The 13,082-nt window shown below is 39.4% G+C and overlaps 1 protein-coding gene across 2 annotated transcripts; it reads right to left on the bottom strand.

Moving 5' to 3' along the window:
• Positions 1-3,553: 3,553 nt before the first annotated feature.
• LOC137259831 (ankyrin-3-like) lies at positions 3,554-12,872 on the bottom strand. 2 transcript variants are annotated; one of them, XM_067797452.1, is made up of 4 exons: positions 12,456-12,688; positions 11,400-11,547; positions 7,823-9,806; positions 3,554-4,902 (listed from the first exon to the last, which is right to left on the bottom strand). In XM_067797452.1, the coding sequence occupies exons 3-4, from the start codon at positions 9,586-9,588 to the stop codon at positions 4,584-4,586; spliced, it is 2,085 nt and encodes a 694-aa protein (XP_067653553.1). In that variant the 5' UTR covers positions 9,589-9,806; positions 11,400-11,547; positions 12,456-12,688; the 3' UTR covers positions 3,554-4,583. The 2 variants fall into 2 exon arrangements, with proteins under 2 accessions (XP_067653553.1, XP_067653552.1); XM_067797451.1 differs by lacking the exon at positions 11,400-11,547 and having other exon boundaries at positions 12,456-12,872.
• Between the last annotated feature and the right edge of the window lie 210 nt (positions 12,873-13,082).

Raw genomic sequence — 13,082 nt, 5'->3', positions numbered from 1 at the left:
ACTTCCTTTGCATCAAATCACGGATATGCGATCTAATTGTAGCTTTATAATCAGACTATGGAATAAGAAGCGCTGTAACAGATTTGTTGAGTGCTGCCTTGGCAGCAAGATCAGCCATTGTGTTATCAGAAATGACCACACGGCTGGGTAACCAACAAAAGACGATATCGTATTGGCCATTAGCAAGATCAGTATACAATTCAATTATTTATTTTAAAAGTGGATGTTTACATGACAGGTTTTTAATTGCCTGGAGGCAAGAAAGAGAATCAGAATAGATAATATACTGTTTATGTCTAGGATGTCTTTCAATATATTTAAGACCCGTTAATATAGCGTTTGCTTCAGCAGTGAAAATAGAACTATTATCCGATAATCTGAAAGATATTGTTCTGGATCCAATGACAGTGGCACAAGCTACTGCGCCACCGTCCTTGGACCCATCTGTAAATAAAGATTTGTATGTATTATAGTTACTTTTTAATTGATTATATTCTTGTTTATATTGTAATTCATTTGGTTCTGAATTTTTAAACCTCGTCAGTGTTAGGTCAACTTCGGGTCTAACTAACTGCCAAGGTGGAGACGAAAGTAGACGGGAAGGAGATACTGTAAATCACGAAATATTTGCGTCGTGATATTTTTGCGAGTGGCGACAAACAGACGTTTTTGCGTCACGATATTTTTGCGATTTACCTAATTCTCAAAATATAGTTTAGTTTGATAGTTTCAAAGCTTTCTTGCATCTGAAAGTTTTATTTGAAGTAAATCCAATCACATATTAAAGTTTGCCGCTAATCTTGAACACCATTCAGTGAAGTTCTTCCGTTCTTTCCTAAAAACAACATTTGCTGCATAGGCCAGATAAGCTTAAAACAGTTCAAAGGGATTAAATTAAATGGAGTGACTCTAATGAATTGGCACTGATGAAGGACCAGTTTAGTCAGTGTCGGCGAAGCTGTTGATCTCCAGATAAGTGTCATGAAACATATCTGGCTAGCTCAATGCCACCAGCAGAAAGAAAAAGTTTCACTTTAAGTCCCAGAGGCGGAACAAGAGAGGACTTTTTATTGTATAGATATTCATAAAGAGAAATAAAAACAGTTAAATGCAGGACTGACCTCATTAGAATATAGTTTTGTTACATCCTGTAAGGAGAGTTTTATATGTCGTTGAGTAAGAGATGGCTCATCGGCCTAGACGTAAAGACTGTCAATCCGAGAAGTTCCAAATGACCCAAGACAAAGTCTCAGACCTTGATGGTGGATAGAATCAAGTATTTTGACTTTGCATTTACAAGCTCAACCATAAACGATGGAGCCGTAATCACGTTTCGAACGGATGCGAGATCTGTACAAGTGGAGCTTGGTCTTCTCCAAACTTAGAATTGGAAACAACTTTCAGCAGATCTAGTGCCTTTAGGCATTTAGCCTTAAGGGATTTAATGTGGGGTAGAAAAGTTAGATGTGAGTCGAAAATAAGACCCAAGAACTTTGCCTCCTTTACTACTTTGATCGGGGTGCCGTTTAAAAATAATTCTGGACCTTTATGCGGTTTATACTTTAAGCAGAAATGCAAGCAGTTTGTGTTTGTTATAGAAAATTTAAACCCGTTTTCAAGTTTCTCTACAAGAAACATTAAAATCATCCACAACTAGTGATCCATCTACTAAAGACTATTGATTTTAATACTAAATAAAGTCACAGACAAAATACTGCCTTGTGGAGCACCCTGATCTTGATGAAAGTAGTCTGAGAGGGTTGATCCCACGAGCACTTGAAACTGTCTGTCATTTAAATTAGATATAAATTGAGGCAAGCGACCTCTCAACCCGAAAGAATGTAAGTCTTTTAAAATACCATGCTTCCAAGTAGTATCATATGCTTTTTCATGATCAAAAAAGACTGATACTGCATGTTGTTTTTTAATGAAAGAATTGTTAACAAATGATGCCAAACGAACCAAGTGATCAGTTGTGCTTCAGTTTTTACGGAAACCATATTGTATATCAGTAATCAGATTGTTGGTTTCCAAAAACCAAACTAAGCGATTATTTACCATGGTTTTGCAAACGCAGCTACGAGGGGATATCAAAAAGTTGTGAGTCTCGCCCTGAAAAAGCAAGATTTTGGAATTCATACTGCTTTGTCCCCGTCTTTACACACTTTACACACTACACACATCTTTACACACTTTACACACTACACACAACTTTACACACTACACACAACTTTACACACTTTACACACTACACACAACTTTACACACTTTACACACTACACACAACTTTACACACTACACACAACTTTACACACTACACACAACTTTACACACTTCTCCCATCTGGTTTGCCATTTGCTGCTTCCTGATCTGAAGAACTCCACATCTTAGTCCCCTAAAAACCCTCCACAGTAGCGATAAGCTAGTTTAAACATATTTTTATTTCCAAAATGAAATGTGGATTGGCGACCAAGCCATCTGGCTTATATTAACGCCGCTCCAAAACACCTTTTACAGAACAGAAGTGAAATATGACGTGAACATTTTTAATCAGTACACATCAATAAAGTATTAAATGTTATAAGCTCATTATCATCCTGAAATGTCTGGCCCTTGATGTGTTTTTTCAGTCGAGGAAAGAGGTGAAAGTCGCTACGGGCTAGGTCTGGTGAATAGGGAAGGTGGGGTAACATTTCGTACCCGCACTCGCGCGCAGTTTCCATTGCAGCTCGACTGGTGTGGACTGGCGCATTGTCCTGGTGAAGAAGAATCCCTCTACATGGCGGCGGTCTGTAAATAATCGAGTCTGGACCAGACTATCCAGTGATCAACAACATGACCATCGATCTGCGCAATTGGGAACCGATGACATGTGTCAACCAAGTCAGCAAGCCTGACCACCCGATCCCGTTAGTCGCCTCTTACGACAAGCATAGTCGCCCTCCTCACTTTGATCCAAGTTTCTCTCTGTAAAGCTGTAGAGAGCTATATTGCATGTAACATCTAGTTGTAATTTTGTTACATTATTACACTGTGTTCTGCTACTTGTTTTCATTAACTTCTTAGAGTGGCGGCTTTCAGTGAGTCACGCAAGGTCTATCACAACTGTGACAGAGGTATTAGAATTGTGATGTCATAACTATAAACCACAATGACGTCATACGTTTTGAGGTACTAGTATTGCACAGTTGTAATATTGCCGTAAAAATATTACAATGCAGTATCTTCCACGGGTGAGTAATAAAAAGTCATTATCTATCAGGTGTTACTATTATTACGCTTGACTTCAGTGTTTGATGAGAATACCACTCACAGCACACAGCATAACATTGATCCAATATCATTCACTTGGAAAATTGTGTCATCATCCACATAACAGTATCTTTGTTAACAAAAATTAATTCAAGCCACAAAATTGTAGTTCTTTGAAGTCAATGCCATACCAAAGTTTAGCAATTCAAGTGGTGATCATGAGAAATGTACCTTTACAAGTTGATGGGATACACTGAAAGTGACAGAACGAATGTCTGCCAGTCACAAACAAGTCAACATGTATGGCATGGCATTTATTTGTTTTCTTCAACAGCAGACTGGTTGTGTATTAATGCAAACTGTGAGTGTAACACAGCATATCTCTGATTGTCTCCCATACTGTGACTAACAATGTACAATCATTTACAATCATTTCACAAAAAATTTACAATCATTTTAAAATCATTTTCACAATCGTTTTGCAATCACTTTAAAATCATTTACAGTCACTTTACAATCATTTTAAAATCATTCTGCAATCATTTTGCAATCACTTCAAAATCATTTACAATCAATTTACAACCAAGTTGTGAATACAAATCTGTATACAAGGACTTAATACATGGCAAGCATACTTGGAAAAACAAACTTTTATCCAATATGGAGAAATCATTTACTTTCATAGCCACACACACAAAAGCAAACTGACACTTCAATCAAAGCAAAGACATGTAAGGTTATGTGTTGATTGAAAACTCTTTTCTTAACGTCATGACATTAACTCAACACAAATCACCTTTCCAAAGATGAAACATCAATCAAATTTAATCTTCTCTAGTGATCATTCATACATAAAGGAGAATTTAAATACATAAATATACATAACCTCAAGCTATCAGCATCCCCCTCAACTCCCTATCAGGGAATGTCAGTCAATATCAATATGAAATGCTTAATTCTGGTTAATATCGAGTCATCAGAACACCCACATGGACCTTAGAACAAACTACATACTTCCAGTGTGCTTCAATAACCTAATAATATTGTCAATACCTGACAACTCTCTGTCTGACTATACAGGCACTAAAGGCAAGACTGTGCCAATCACATAGCATTTGACATCAGGTGTTTATGACAAAATTATATGATGATTATGAAAAAAAGAACAATAATATGTTAATACTGACAAAAAAAAATAATATCTATATATATGAAATAAAACCAGTGTCTGGACAACCAAGATTCATTTCTTTTGTAAGAAAATGAACAATAAACCGCCTGAGGTTGTTTGAGAGACATGCTTTTGACACATAAGGTCATTCTATTGCAGGTCACACACTGTTGAGAAGCAACAGACTGTCCTTGACCTTATCTGGCACAGGCAGTTGTGAGACACTGTCCTTGACACTACGACCTCCAACGACCCCAGAGATGACCTTACGGACTTGGAAGACAGCTAGGGCAGCAAGTGACCTTGGCTGACACACTGTCTCTTGGATGAAGGTCACCAGCTGCTGGTTCCGCATGACCTTGAGGTTCCGGGGGTACTTGTTGAACTGCTCTGGGGTGAAGGTCGCTCCGGCACAGAGAAGCAGGCGCAGTGTTGGTTCCCGACAGTTGAAGATGGACCAGTACAGAGCCGTTGTACCGCTGCAACACAAACAGGGTACAAAATACTGATGTAAACAGTAGTGGTGTCCTGATAAACAGTAAATAAATTGAAATAATAGAAAATCGGACATAGTGAAAAACCAGCAAGCAGTCAATCACATTTTCTCATAAGGCCAAACAAAATTTACTTCTTTTCTTTGAAGATATTTGTCATCAGAAAACCACAGGGGCAAAAAAATTCAAAATTACCAGTAATATGGCTGTTAAATTTAGTAAAATTATTTTACTTTTGGCATCTTTATGAAGTGTAAATGGGGGGGAGAAGCAATCTGGCAAACATTTTCCTTTAAGTTTACGTCTTTGGCCAATGAAAACATTAGGGTTGTATATTTTGTTTCATTAGTTAGTTAGTAAAATTAGTTTTTATTTTTCCCTTTTTTTCGAATATGGCCAGTGGATCCGTAAAACAAGAAATAAAATTGGTCCATTGAAACACAAATGATTTCGGAACAACTGCTTTAGTCTTTGAAACACTTGACAATCCAGCATATCTTTCAAGTTGTCAGAGCCTGAGAATGTATTTAATTGTTGGAAAACTTACTTCAATAACTAAAAAGTCATGACTGAAAATATTTCTTGAAGACTCCAGGATGGTTATTTTCATGATTTGTTTGTCATCACTTTAAAGTGACAAGCTGCATCATGTTAAACGTATTTGCAATAAAAGCCTGAATAGGGAAATCTGAAATATGTTAACCATTTTTTCTCGATGATTGTTTGGCTGTAGTGAACCAATCATCAATTATGAGATTTTCAGCGACTGAACTATCTTAAAGGTCACATGCAAGAAAAAAATCAAACATAATTAAAACACATTTATCACTTATTCATGACATATGATATACATTGCTGCTTTTAAAAAAACAAAAAAACAAAATTATAAGCGTACAATCGCAATTCAAAAGTGCAATATTTTGTACTTGGGCTTACTTCCCACGAAACGAAGCCCTCGGGAGACCGAACCCAGTCATAGCAGGTGGATATGCACTCAAGTGTGACGACGGCTTCCGATTGGCTGTTTCATTTGCTGATATGCTGAGGGTTCATTGTGTGTACAGAAAGATGATCTGTTTGATGAGCATTTTAGAAGTATAGCCAGTCACAAGACAAGTAAGATTCTTTATGGATAACAACTTCTTTTTGTGTACTTGATGCATCGTTTCAGTATGGATTCATATACTGTTGTCAAACAAAATCATATACACTAAAAGAAGTCGTTATCCATGAAGAATGTATATAGAGATGTTGGGTTTGGAAAATACATGTTCTCTGAATTTGCGCTCGATCCAATCAAAAATCATGTCAGTAGAGATGGTAAACTACTGCGTGACTGTAATCTGTCATTCGTCCAAGTACAAAGCAGGACTTCAAACTAACAAGAGTTTGCAACAGTTTCCGTCAGATCCAGTCATCCGAAAAAAATGAATGTGGTATGTTTGCAACCCACAGACATAAAAACATGTCATGTGTATCACACGTGCCTAATTACATAATGTGGCAGACACTGGACTCGGGTGCACGAGTCATAAATCAACTTGTTTTCTTTATGTCGTACAGTCTGATAGGTGTTAAGTTCAAATTGCACGTGGTCAATGATTGAAGCTGTGTATTGCATGTTGTCTTTAGCAGACAGGCAGGCAGACACATAGGTGTGAATAAACCAGACACTGAGCTTTCTCTGTGACAGAGACTGCTTACCACAAGGTTTTTTACGTAACGAGTAGATTATGTACTTGTTTGTGTACACAACCAAGATTAGACTACTGTTCACAACCTCAGACGCTGGGCATGCATACTGTTTTAAGCTCATCGAACCTATTCACCGCGCATGCGCCACGGGCGCAGCGCAGCACAGCTGTTGAAACCAGTTTTCCCCCCAGCACTGGGGGGAATTTAGTGAAACGTTTGAACCCCGATTTCGCAGGCTTTTTTTTCATCGCGTTTTTTTCAACTTTATAGGTTGAATTGGCATTTTTTATGATTTGTTTCGGTAAATGCATACTGAAAGGTACCAGAATCTGCAAAGTTGTGTTTTACGTTGCATGTGACCTTTAAGGTTGCCTGGAAAGAACTTCTGCACACCGCAAACATATCACCTGGTAAAACCCATCAGTGCAACCTTTATTACGAATGTTTGTTGCTTAATGCCACACCCAGCAACATTCCTGCTATATGATAGTGATCTGAACCAGATGATCCAGTGATCAACAACATGAACAATCAAATACCAAATTCTGAGTCAACAAAGCCTCAACAAGTGCATCTGAAATCTAGTTCACAACAAACTATATTTAACACTGCTTTGAAAATATACTTCATTTACAAATACTTTCTAACTAAGGGGACAACAAGAAGCACAGGACATTGCAGATGTCTGTCACGCAGATGTATCCATGAACACAACCTACACAAAGCAATAATCCAGCAATATAACCACCATCTCTAGATAATCAAACTTCAAAATCTGTAAATAATCAAACATCAAAATCTGTAAATAATCAAACATCAAAATCTGTAAATAATCAAACATCAAAATCTGTAAATAATAAAAAAATACAAAAAATATGACAGCGACACTGGAAGGTTCAAAATATCACAAACTGGGTCAGTTTTTTCATAACAGATGGGCAAGATCAAAAACCCTGTAACAGCTAGCTGGTCCCTCATCTGACTGTGGAGCCTATCTTCCACACAACAGTTATAAATACCATTACATATGGGATAGTGTGAAATATGCAAGATAATATAAAACCATTCAAACCTAAAATTTTCTAAGACGAATAAAACATCATTTAAATAGACTATAATGCATCAGTATTTTAAATGACATCAGCTTTGTAACAGAATTTGATTTGATAATTCTTGGAAACAACTGTTACAACACAAAGCATTACAGTACCTGGAGTCAGCGATGTTCAGGTCAGCGCCCTGCTGGATGAGGATGCGGGAGTTGTCCTCGCAGCCAAAGTAGACACTAGCAGACAGTGCCGTCTCTCCGAACCTGTCCCGTACATTGAGGAGCACGCCCCGCTCCACCAGGTACTGGCAGACGTCAGGGAGGTTGATGCGGGCTGAGAGATGGAGAGGCGTGTTCCCATACTCGTTCACCAGGTTCAAGTTGCAGCCCAGACTCAATGCCAGTTTCAGTAGGTCCATACTCTCTGCACAGGAACTCAGCACTGCAGCGTGTGCCAGGTTGCCATGGCAGCAGATGACATGAGGATCTGCCCCGAGATGAAGGAGATGCTTCACAAGGTCATGATGACCTCCCAGGGCAGTCATGATGATTGGAGAGCAGCCATCTGAGGCCATACAGTTCAACATGGTTCCTGGGTCACTGGTGAATTTGGGATTCAGTTTTACTTTTGATTTTGTTTGTATATGTTTTGTAGCAAAGGTTTTCTCAATGTCAGTCTCTTCCTCATCTCTAGAATGCTTCTTTATAGAAGCTCGTGACACTGTCAAGTTCTGAACTCCACACGCTGCCTTAGAGGTATCACAAAGTGCTTCATCTTCTTCGATTAACAAATCTACAATTTCTTTATTTCCCATGAAACAAGCAACAAATATCGGTGGATAGAATCTCTGGAACAGGGAGATGACTGTCTCTCTCCTCCGACTGCAGCCCGACTTCAGCAACAGCCAAGCTATCTTATTGTTCTGTGTGGAGCCAGATGTCAGAGTCAAACCAAGAGCTGTGTGACCCCGTCCACTTACTTTGTTCAAGGAGGCTCCGTACTGGATGAGTATCTCAGCCATTTTGTAGTCAGAATTCTTCACAGCGAGGTGGAGTGGAGTCTCTGCATGATCTCCGTACATCTGGTTGACGTCTTCTCCATGTTCAAGGAGGACAGACACAAGATAGATGTTCCCACGTCTGACGGCCTGTACAAGAGGGGGCACCATGATCTGTACCTCATGAGCAGACGGCATAGTCAGCACCTGCTGAATATCTGCACCACTCTGTAACAGCAGCTTGGAGATGTGCACGCTCTTGTTCATCGACAGCTGCAGTGGTGTCATGGTCCCACAGCAGACGTCATTAACGTTAGACCCATAATGTAACAGCTGCTCGACTGTCGCCACATCATTCAGAATGATTGACAGGGCAAATGCGTTCATTTCCTCACGGCCATCACACAAGTTGGGGTCAGCACCATGCTGAAGAAGAATTAGTATCAGACTCTCGTCGTGAGTCCGCACCGCTGCCATTAGTGGTGTCTCTGACCCTGTTGTGACATTGGGGTCAAGGCCAGCCTCTAGCAACAGTCTCAGTATGTCCAGTAATTGTAACCTCATTTCAGACTGACTGATGAGGGGGATTTTCCACAAATCAGACTTCAGGATATCTAAACCGTCTGACTTGGAATTGAGATAAGTCTGGTAGAAGTGGATGAGGTTGTAAACAGCTTTTTCGTGTGGATCAAATATTTTCTTATTCCTTTCTCTAACCATCTGTCTGGCTTTACAAAAATCTTCATCTTGAAAACATCTGCACAGCTGACATTCTGATGTGTTTGTTGGCATGGCAATGGGATGAGTGTTTCTTGGCATGGTGACAGAATGTGTGCTGGAGGACGAGGCAGCGTGTGTGTTTGTGGGTGGCCCAGCGGGCGGTGCTATAGCAGGGTTAACAGACACAGCAGCTGGATCAGATTCAGCCATTGTTGATCGATTTTCCTTATGTTAAAAGCTAAAAATTTTGTCATAAAGAATCTAAAGAAATTTGTGTAACAGCTATAGAATAGTGCCTCTCCATGGTGATACTAGGGCGCCATAAGACACACAAGAGATGCAGCAGCAGCTGCCTCAAGCATCCAGCATCCAGCATCTTCATCCGCGGGAGTACAGTGTCTCCTGGAAATGTGCATCTCACCAGCAGTCTGGAAGAAGTGAAACAGGTTGCATGAGTCCGGACTTACAACAGTATTAAACAAGTAACAATATCACATCAGAGAATAAATTCAAGTAATATTACTCATAAACAAATTCAGCATTGACTCCCACAATGAGTATACTCATAGCATCAATTCTGGCCGAATTTGCCACTACAAGTTATCTCATAGCTACATCACTGGTATTTTAAAAGAAGTTTAACATGCAAAACAAGCACAAGAAGCAATCGTCTCCTTGCGGTAACAAAGTATATCAGGAAAATATATATGCCGTGATTTGGGTTCAAATGGTAAACTACAGTGTCAGTAGGAATGTGGTGTTTTGTCTTTGGTTTGGTATACCGTAATGCAATCTAAAAATTTAGTATTTTCAGTTTTGTATTGCCATTTCTATTTAGACATAAAACACTAATTTTGTTTGTTTAAAATAACATTTGTTATTATTTTTTAACTTGTTATTACGCAATGAAAAGGTTCTCTCCAGCTGTCCATTTTCTGCATTATGATCATATCTCATAAATCGAGCTAAAACAGATGGAACCGAAGGCCTTGTACCTTAATACACACTGTACCATGGTAACAGTATACTATTTCCCCACTAGCTGTGAATAAACCCGACAAGATCTGGGTTAGAATTGTCTTTAGCACTCCATACTTCACAAGAGGCAACCAACAGTATCAGATCAGGCTCACTGGCTTAACTGGCACATGTCATCATATCCCAGTAGCGTAGATCCACGCTCATGATCTTGATCATTGGATAGTCTGGTCCAGACTTTATTATTTACAGACACCTGCTATAAAGCTGGAATATTGCTGGTTGCATTAAACCAACCAATCCAACCCACACATGGTCAAACCTATGTACTATTTGCACTGTGACTAGTGTCAGTGTTGTGTGGGCTTGGGCGTAGAGCTCAGGTCACAAATCAGTTGAAATTAAGCAATGTCCAGCGTCAACAGTTCTTGGATGGGTGACCATCTTTGGCAGCTTAACTCTTGAGGGTTTCCAGCACTTTCGTCATGCCCCACAAAGAAGCATATGTGATACATGAGGTCTCACCTTCAAAAAGTGAGTTTGTTCAAAACTGCCTCGGCTCAACCAGCAGAAAATGGGTACCTGGTGAGATACGTCACCTGACTATTAACCTTCTAACGCCCCCCACCCCCCCACCCCCCCTGCCCCCAGTATTTCACACTTCAATATACACACAGTATTTCACACTTCAATATACACACAGTATTTCACACTTCAATGTACACACAGTATTTCACACTTCAATGTACACACAGTATTTCACACTTCAGTGTACACACAGTATTTCACACTTCAGTGTACACACAGTATTTCACACTTCAGTGTACACACAGTATTTCACACTTCAGTGTACACACAGTATTTCACAATAAAAAGAAGTCATTACTTTCTATTTAGTATTCACAACAGAATTGAGACAGGCCCTGAAGTAGCAGTGGAGAAGAAAGATAAGGCAGGTGGGTGGGTCACTGACAAAGTAAGTAACAAAACACTTCGATATATATACACACAGTAGACGCTGATAAGTCACATTGATCATTTACCTGTTTTGCTGATAAAGGGGTCAGTACTGTTGATTGGACCAACTGGACTGCTTTACATATTATTAGATTTTGCTGTTCATACATGTCTGGAGTCTGACCATTTCCCAGTTACCTTGTGATGAACATGTAATAGACATAGGTTCTGCATCTGCAGTCAACACTTTGACTACAGTCATACAGGAGTCAGCAAGAGACAGTGGTGTGGTCTCAAGCTGTAATCCGCTTTTGCCCACTATGTGGTTTAAATGCTGTTGAAAATGAAATTTATTTCATTCTTGTTTGTCTTGTTCTTCAAAATATATGTCTTAAATATTTTCTGTATTTACACTACCAGTAAAAGGGTGGCTCTTGTGAGAATGCTACTGTCCTTCTGACTTACTGTTAAAAAACCTGGCAAATTCTATGAAGGATGCTGTCAGTCTACGATCATCATATTTTTAAAATTTAGAAAACGCTGCACCTATTATAAATATTTGCATGTAATATGTACATGGGCCTGAGGCCTTATTACTGACATAAGCCATAATATTCATTCACTCTTCAGTCACACTTTTCTTGTCCAAAGCTGTCCTTAATTTCCTATCACTGAAAACAAAGTATCACAATTCAAGTGATTGTCAAAATCAATATGTCTGCAAAATAAGATTATTCAGTTACTTATACACGTCTACGAAATCATCGTGTACGAACCCGTCTGCGCTACGAAAACGCAGTAATGTACGAGTGAATCGCAAAAAAGGTATTTGAACGGGGGGCACTAAGCCCGAAACAAAGCCAAAGAGTGTTTGATCACAAAAGGAACAATGCTAATGACAGCACTGAGTGATGTAGCCTCATCTTGATACAAACAACCAGTGGGCAGTAGCATACATCCGGAACGCGTGAGCAGCGAAGCGAGAGCCACTTGAGTTTTAGGATGTGTTTAGCGAGTTACACAGTAAACTGCTTTGTTACCAGAATTTGGGAGGACATTATCAGGGAGCATTGACTTAGTTAATTATTGCTCACGACACTTTCTACAGTCTAGAGAATAAGCCGTAAGAAATGTGCACCTACCAAATGAAACATTTGGCACTCGTGATTGCTGATAGCGGAGCTCAGAGCCAGAGGTCACTCCTGATGTTTACATCGCGTCGGAATCAGAACGTGTCGGGTAAATTAGCTTCCGCGTCGGGGCCTCCGCGTCTATTGACAGACCAGTGGGGGCCTGTGGTTGGACTATGCAACAGTCGTGATAACTTTTCCACTGTCACGGATTATGCAAAGCATTGCTGCATGTATTTGTTTACAGCAAAGAGCACCGGAAGTGAATCTTAAGAAGCCAAAGTTTCGTATCATGGAGCTGTTGTTTTTTTTATTTACTAACACGTGAAAAATCAACTGACATCTCCGACTGCATTTCACACTACTTTGTAATTTTATCTCAGTTCCTGTCAAATAACTGACCATAGTATTTCAAGCTACTTACAAAAGCGAAAATGGAATTTAAATGGAATTTCCATCACAACCCCGGAAGACATAGTGACAGCCGCTCCATCGTACCATGGGCATTCAGATAGTTTTGGGGACAGAAATAGCGATCGTGATATAAAGTTAACTGTGCCATATAATCTTATATTACTTTTTATCACAATTTGTGAAAGATGAATAGACAAGTCAAATGTGTGGGGTGTTTGTAAATCT

Source organism: Haliotis asinina, chromosome 13, assembly GCF_037392515.1.
Source record: "Haliotis asinina isolate JCU_RB_2024 chromosome 13, JCU_Hal_asi_v2, whole genome shotgun sequence".
Classification (NCBI taxonomy): domain Eukaryota; kingdom Metazoa; phylum Mollusca; class Gastropoda; order Lepetellida; family Haliotidae; genus Haliotis; species Haliotis asinina.
Note: the sequence above shows the minus strand (reverse complement) of the source record. Positions and strands in the feature narration are given on the sequence as shown.